Below are 7,927 nucleotides of genomic sequence, written 5' to 3'. Positions count from 1 at the left end.
CTTTTTATTAGGGGCTCACACAATCCTCTCCATATCTTCCCTGGCTCAACACCGTTGTTTGCTATTGATTGATTAAAAAAACATCTGTATCAGCTGTATATTTTAATCTCTGCTAAGAGAAGTAATAATAATGCGATCACTTCATGAAGATATATATTTGTGCATTTTCTGCTTTATTTTGGATAGTAACAGTTTTAGAAAAGCAGGAAAGGCAGGGGAAAGATGAGATGACATACAGCTCCTGGCTGAAATGGAACCCAGGCTACTGCAGTAAGGATAGCCTATTTGGTCCACGGTCTACTTGGTGAGCCACCAAGGGCCCAGAGCGATCATATCTTAACACAGCATATCAGTATTTTTTTGCTCCAAAAATTCCAGACTTGTCGTCACAGAGTTTCTTCTTCATTACTTGTAACATTTCAAATAGTTATTTTTCAGCCAAATTTGAGCATAGCCCAAGACAGCCTTTCTTTATACTGTACAACTTCTCAACATAAAAATTATTATATAGTATAAAGAGTATCTCATTTATTGATGCATTTGCCATCACACCAAGTTTTTGGTGATATGAAGGGATGTCAGAGAAATTGTGAAAAATGTCACAATTTGGAACTAAATAAAGTTGCACTGATCAACATGTATTTACTCACATCCAGCAGGTTGATATCAAGTGATATTCATTAAAACCACTCTGTAAAGTCAAGAGGTTTTCACATATTACAGTTCAGAAATTAGAAATAATTTGAGAACTCATTTATACAACAAAAACAACTTAACCAACAGTACTTTGGTGCTTACTACTGTACATGTAAAGGCTTAACTAACTGTTTGTTACCCTCTACTGTATAAAGTATTTATGAAGTCTCTATATACAGTTGTATCAATCTGCATTTAGTTCAGACCAATAACCATGTTTTTTTGACATCAAAGATTTACCAACAAAAAAATGAAATATATTTTTTAAACATTTTACAACACTGAAGCAAAGAAATAAGTTTGAGAAATCTGATTCCCAATGGCTACCCGTTTCTGAGGACAGTAACGCTTTAGGAAGGGGGAAACTCAACAGAAGGGGGTCTGTAATGTCGCCGTCCACTTCCTCCCTGTCTGAAGGGGGCAAACCTGAGCCATTTCTTCACCACATCTGCAAACTGGTGGTGTGTGGCCTCCTTACCAACTGGAGTTCGTTTCAAAGCCCCTACAAATGAAGAGAAAGTGTCAGGTCAGTTGCAACTCAGTATTATGGCAACCAACGCTAGTGTTTGGTTATTATTTGATTAACAGATCTGAGTCAATGGTAAGAATGCATAAGGCATTAAGATTGGTCAGGATTAGAAAAGTGCTGGAAAAATACTGGGGCTTAAAGCTGCAATAGGTAAGATTATAAAATAAATTAATATATGACAAAAAGCACCTCCAATTCTTATCTGAACTCCAAAAATGGTATATTGACATTTCGCTGGCACTAAGCCGTCTATGGGTTAGGGTTAGGTTTCTAACCCTAACAGCTCTCAAAGGGCCTCATCAGCTTACATATATTTATTTTTGTACTGAAAAAATGCTACTTATGCACCTTTTAAAATACAAAAATAATTGTTAAACCCTCAATACCACCCCTAATAACCCATTTCTGCAGTGATGTCTACTTATTCTCATTTAATATGGCATACCACATAGTAAGATCAATTAAAATAAATTATAATTGCATAATCATGCTCTACTGTAAGTTGCATCTAGTGTTTCTGAAAAGCCATGAATACGTACGAAAGAGGACCCCTTGGAGGCGAGTGTTCCTGAAGCTTCTTTTCTGGCCTCTGCCAACCCAGTTGAGCTCTGAGCCCACAGCAAATGAGAGCACAGCCTGCATGAGCCGCCGCACAGCATCATCCACGGTGGCTCCGCCCATCCGTGACAGATGAGAAACCTGCGATAAATAGAAACAACTTTTTAATGGGCTTCTGGAAGTATGCACAGGGTTGCCTCCATGTTAGTTTTACACACTCCCTCACCCCCCTCGCCAGGGTGTCATAAAACGATACTGGGTTTTTGAGGCCAATGCCGACATTAGGGAATAAAATACGGCCAATATTTATACAGAATATATACATACACAAATGTTTTGCAATGACCCCTCAAATTGATACCAACATATCTGTGATAGGCCCATATAGGCCAAGTTAAACTGGTATGGCTCTAGTATCTACCATTCTCCTCTGTGCTCCAGGGTCCTCCAGGTGTGTCTCGGTCTCATCCAGTTGCTCCATTGTCTTGAGGGGCAGGTCCACTTCTAGAGACTCCACCTCCTCCTCCTCCATGCAGGCCTGTCCCTGGACACGGGCCTGCAGCTCCCTCAGCACCACCCACTGTCGTTGCTGCTCCTCCTTGATCTCCACCAGCAAGGCAATGATCTTCCGTTGTGCTACTGTTTCTGAGAGAGAAGGGTCAGGAACAGAGAAGTAGGTGTGACAACTGCAAAACTTGAAGCCAATGTTCGGAAGACATATTTGCAGATATAAGATATAAGTAGCAAAGTGGCATTAATTTAGGTTGGGATTCTGGGGGAAATGGTTTGTGAGATGTTGTAGAATGTGTTGTTGAGGTCGCATATTCGACTTCCCATTTACCATCTTGACTATTAGTTGGGTTGTTACTGATGCTGCATTAACTGTGGTCTATGCTAGTTCCCATAAACACAACTACATCCGTGTTATTCTAATATACATTTTATCTATATGAACACATTTTATTTTACAATTTTATTTCACATTTTACAAGTTATTTTATTATTCCATTCCACTGCAGCACGGACACAAAAGTCCAGGGGGGTATTCAAGAAAGCAGGTTATGCAACATAAATGGGTAAGTTAACCCACCAGCTGATTCACAATGTTGCAGAAATCTACTGGCAATGTTACTACAACGCTGGGTGTCAGCTGGGGAGTCAACTTACCCGGGTATGTCACATAACCTGCTTTCTGGAATACCCCCCAGGTGTCGGACTCGGTACACAAGTCTGAATTGAGGTAGGCTAAGAAAACATTACAAAACTAAAGATAGTTTCTAAATGATAGGCCTAATGATCATCTTATTTTGACTATAACATTAAAAACAACATGAAGCTCAAAAATGCTCAAATGAATGCGAAAAAAATGTGTGCGCTTGCAGTAACTATCGATGTCGCTGCCAAAGCTGATATCAAACTTGCGTCCCTGAACTGTTGTATTTTGGGTTAAGCAAGGGGAGTTTCTATAGCCTACTAGTGCATTGTGCACAGAAAGCTTGAAAGAAAAAAAAGGGATATGAATTGCGGGCTGTGCCCCAGTAGAGTTTGATGTCAAACCACGCCTCTGGGTTGTAGGTTGCCAGGTTGAGGTCATAAATGGGTTGAAAATGGTATGATATGTATTATGCGCGTAGGATGCGTTTCATAGAAGATCTGGCAACTGGACAACCTTGGAATAATATATTGAAGCAATTATTCATATAACGAGGTTTGGGCCATACAAATTACGGGAGTTTCACAGGAGAAATAACAAAACGGGAGGGGGGCAGGAGATGGGTGTGAAATACGGGAGACTCCCTGGGAAAACGGGAGTGTTGAGCTGACACTCATACCTGAGTGTCAAGTATGAGCCTACTGTGTCTGTTGAAGCCTTTTCAGCCAGGCTGACGTAAAACGCAACCTTAGAGTGAGCACTTACTGGCAACGTTGCCGCAACGTCATGTGTTAGCTGGGATTCCTTTAACTTTGATTGGTCAAAGAGGGTTACATGAAAATTCTGTGCCACTCTGGGTTGTAGCCAGGCCTACTCTAGCCATATTGGTCTGGTTGTGCCAAGCTCTAACTTGACATGTTGAAAATGTTGTATCCTATGCCAGCAAGGAATGCATTTTTTTTTTTGTAGTTGTTAAATCAAATTAAAACTGATACCTGCGGTGGATGTTGTAGCGGGCAATAACTTTTCACTAACGCCCCCTGAGTTGCACGTTCCGTTGAGAGACCCGCCGTCAAAGTTCACATCCGTGCGACTTGTAATGTCATCTTTGGGAATTTCTTCTGAGCGTCTTGAAACATGCTCAGCTAGACTGTGCATCTCATCAGACACAGCCGAAAGCCGCTGTTGGAGTGTTTCTAAGGCAATATCTGCCATGTGTTTGTTGACCAAACCTTCCATTCGTCGCTGAATCCCCCAGCTTCTATTATCCCCATTATGCTCCATAAATGCCACTTAACCCGCGAGTTAACAAACGTTACTTTTAACCAAGGAAAACCTTTTTACAATGTCTCCCTCAGTAAACACAGAAAGGACTCGTGAAGGAAAAGAAGCGGAAGTTGTAATCCAAGAGCCTTCAGACAGGGCATGATATCACGTTGCAGCAACGTCACGGTAATGTTGCGAGAACATTCAGAATCACACAGAAACTACATTTCCCAGAAGCTAGTCAGACAAGTTTATCCTGTTTTTATTTCTTTCGATCTGAAACTACCTTATATCACTATTATTACAATTCATAAGAACAGTAGACTTTTTGTTGATTCATTAAGTAAACTGGATATTCAGATTTCCTTAAGCAAGCACACACTTCAGATACTTAAGTTACTTATATTAGAATGAGAAATGTTCTAGCTTTTCGATCCAAATTTGTTTCGAGTGCTTTCCTGCGTGTTTGTTAACAATCAATACAACCACACGTGTTACCTTAAGCAAAGATAGTTTTATTTATGCTCAAGTAGCAAAAGGAGTTCTAAATCACATCTGGAACACAAATATATAATTGAGTCTAATGCTCCTTTTTAAGAGGTCGGCCTACACCTCAGTTTTGTTGTCTTACGTTACCTCAACAAAATCGTACAGCCTATCAGTAACAACATGCAGTAATCTAGGTTATCCAGTTTTGCAACGTCCAGTGCCATCTTTATACTTCATTATTCAATGACGATAGAACTACCATAAATAATTTCTTATATTAAAATATCTCCATGCAAGTATAACGGAGGGACAAGGTAATATCTAAAACACAACAAAAAAATGGGCGTACTGGGAGTGGCTAGGATCCTATCTATGAAAATATTTTCAACAGATATACAGATTAAGACAAAAATATATAAATACATTTACACCTATGTATATATGTACACATAAGCAATATATCACCGTGTGAATATCACAAATTATTCAGATATGCCTTTTTCAGCTCCCCTGCTGATGCTAAATGGCAATAATTTGGTACATTTTAAGCAGGTAGCTGTAATCTAGTGCGTCATTGTGGGACTCCTCCCCAACTAGGAAGCTGTACAATGCAAACAATGAACAACAGCAAAAATAAATATACAACCATGTTAACAATTATATGGCTATTGACATTTTTGATGGAATTAACATTAGGAATTGTCATGGCATATTAAATATTATAGTATTAGACTTGAGCACATCCACAAACTTTCCAATGTTTACCATACTAAATCTAACCCAGTATGACACATCATAAGTGCTTCAAGTAAAGGGTAATTTAACTGTCTTTTTTTCGAACAACGCTTGAAAAATGATATTGTAAGTAGGTATGTAACAGTCTTGTTTAAACTATTGATTTTAGAGCTTTTGAAAAACAATGGGAAAGTTGTTTCTTACTAGTTGGTACTTGACCAAGGTGTTGGTACATCATCCCTACAACAACAGAGGGAGCTACAATTTACAACCAGCACCACATATAATCCTGCTATATGTGCCTTCAATCATATGAAACAAAAATAAAAAAACATATTTACATTGTAAAGTTTGTAATTATTGCATCATAAATAATTGGACAACAATAAACCCTGTTTTCCTGGTGCTGTGCTCCATCTCTTCTCAACTCAACAAATAAATAACATAAAAAAATGTAACATCCTTGGAAAAGTAATACTTACATTCTACATTAATAATTTTCAACAGAGCAACTGGTGTTTGAAAGATGTGCTTCTGGGCCCCAAAAATGACTTTTAATCAGAGCAATTATGTTAAAGTAGAGTTCCGGAAAAAACTTAACAGACAGACGTTTTGTAGGCAGAGACAGAAACCTACTACACAAATAAGTAGTCATTGGTTCATTTTCCAAAATGTTTTTGCAAATAATGTGATAAATCATCTTGAGATTCAATCACGTAGGGACCATTTAATGTTGAGGTGCTTCACTGGCTGGCTAGGTTTGTCTCACATCAGATAGCGTGAGTCAGATAGCGTGTGGTCTACAATGACGGCTGTTATGTAGGAGTGATGCCACCTGATGGAAGACAATGGGCAGGCTTGCCCACAAATAAATATAGCCCCCTGCAAGTTGACTAACAACATGAGATCTACTCTCTAAAAATGACATAAGCAGAACAGTTCATATGTAATACAACCTACTGTACTGTCTGGACAGGTTTAAACATTATGTGCATTACAAAATACAAATAACCGCTTATTATAACAATAGGTTGGCAGCCAACCTAGAACTATGAGGTTAAGAAAAAGTCTAGATACTTTTTTAGCATCTCCACTAAATATGAACATCAACACTTAGTACTTGTCAGTACTGTACACAAAACCCCTTCATTTCCTTTTTGTGCATCCCAAGAAAAGGAAGTCCATTCTACACACACTGTTGCCCATCATCCAAAAATGGCAGTGTAAATTTAGAAACAGGATACTTGAAATGGGACTAAAACAGCATTTTAATATTGTGCTATAGTTCTTTGCCATTTATAAGTGGTAGCAGTAGAGTACTGTAGAGTACGTGAATTTCACCCCGCATGTAATAAAACCACTCTAAGATCTTAAAAGTGAACAACTAGGTATTGGATTAAAAAATGTTGTAGCCTATAGCGACCAACACATTGATGATAAAAGAGAGTTCAAAGTCAGTGCCACACTGTGTAGGAAATCTGGCAAAGAACCGTGATTGATTTCACAAAAACCAGGTCTGACTTCATTAAGTGCTTGTACTTTACAAATGTTCTAAAAAAAACTTTGACTCCAAGCTACTCTTAACAAATATAGTCGAACACCTTTAGAATAATGGAAACTTAACAGAAACAAGAATTAGGAGTGTGTGAGGACATTTTGCTGTATATAATTCCTCTCACCCCCAGATAAACACACTGCCAAAGAAAACACTAAAACGCTTACTGTGTCATTATTTTGACCATTCCAGGTTTTTGAAATGTAAATTAGGAAGCAAATAAATGCGTAAATAACATTCAATAAATAATAAATAGGATAAATGGAAATATTTACAAAGGGACTAAATACAAAAATATTTCTTCACTTTCCGTAATGAAACGTACCTGGATCACCCTGGAATGTGAGAACCCTTTATACGTCTGTGTGTATGACAGGAATAATGCCCTTGCTATGAAGACAAGACTATTAGGAAATGCCAGAGCCAGAGTTTGTCTACCACACAACCGGACATAAAAAATCTGGCCATCATTTTGACAAATGTAACAAGTTTACAATGTCAACAAGTTTTTTTAAATTTTCCAATAGCCTTTAGAAATTATTAAGTCATGACCAAAACTATTAATCAAACAGTACTTCAGTCTATTATCTATTCTCAAAACCCTTATAGTCTCTGACAGTTAGCAGCTAATAAAAAGAAATCTTGTAGAAGAATATGATCACTTATACAGTATAATGCAGTTTCTACTACAATTCCAAAACCATAGACAATGTTCACATTACATACAGGCTGTAGCCTCTAAAATATCTTTCTTTACAACAGTCCGATCCATGGTGAGGTCTTTTCAAGATCATACACATACACAGAAAGTATATGTATAAACACAAATATATATATATATATATATATTTGTGTTTATATATATATTTGTGTTTATATATATATATATATTTGTGTTTATATATATATATATATATATATATATATATATATATATATATATATC

General features: G+C 37.6%; 1 protein-coding gene across 1 annotated transcript; it reads right to left on the bottom strand.

Moving 5' to 3' along the window:
* Positions 1-513: 513 nt before the first annotated feature.
* LOC146268095 (uncharacterized) lies at positions 514-4,310 on the bottom strand. The gene is made up of 4 exons (XM_084710060.1): positions 3,932-4,310; positions 2,205-2,428; positions 1,765-1,924; positions 514-1,198 (listed from the first exon to the last, which is right to left on the bottom strand). The coding sequence occupies exons 1-4, from the start codon at positions 4,218-4,220 to the stop codon at positions 1,047-1,049; spliced, it is 825 nt and encodes a 274-aa protein (XP_084566186.1). The 5' UTR covers positions 4,221-4,310; the 3' UTR covers positions 514-1,046.
* Between the last annotated feature and the right edge of the window lie 3,617 nt (positions 4,311-7,927).

Source organism: Hypomesus nipponensis, chromosome 11, assembly GCF_054491055.1.
Source record: "Hypomesus nipponensis isolate SF chromosome 11, ASM5449105v1, whole genome shotgun sequence".
In the NCBI taxonomy this organism is placed as follows: Eukaryota; Metazoa; Chordata; class Actinopteri; order Osmeriformes; family Osmeridae; genus Hypomesus; species Hypomesus nipponensis.
This window is presented reverse-complemented; position numbering and strand designations above follow the sequence as displayed.

Excerpts from the sequence above, each read along its gene's own strand:
- LOC146268095 (XM_084710060.1), bottom strand. The coding sequence starts at position 4,220 with ATGGAGCATAATGGGGATAATAGAAGCTGGGGGATTCAGCGACGAATG. Across the intron at positions 1,925-2,204 it reads CTGGAGCACAGAGGAGAATG|GTTTCTCATCTGTCACGGAT; the intron begins GTAGATACTAGA and ends TATTTATCGCAG. Across the intron at positions 1,199-1,764 it reads CCTCCAAGGGGTCCTCTTTC|GGGCTTTGAAACGAACTCCA; the intron begins GTACGTATTCAT and ends CTTCATTTGTAG.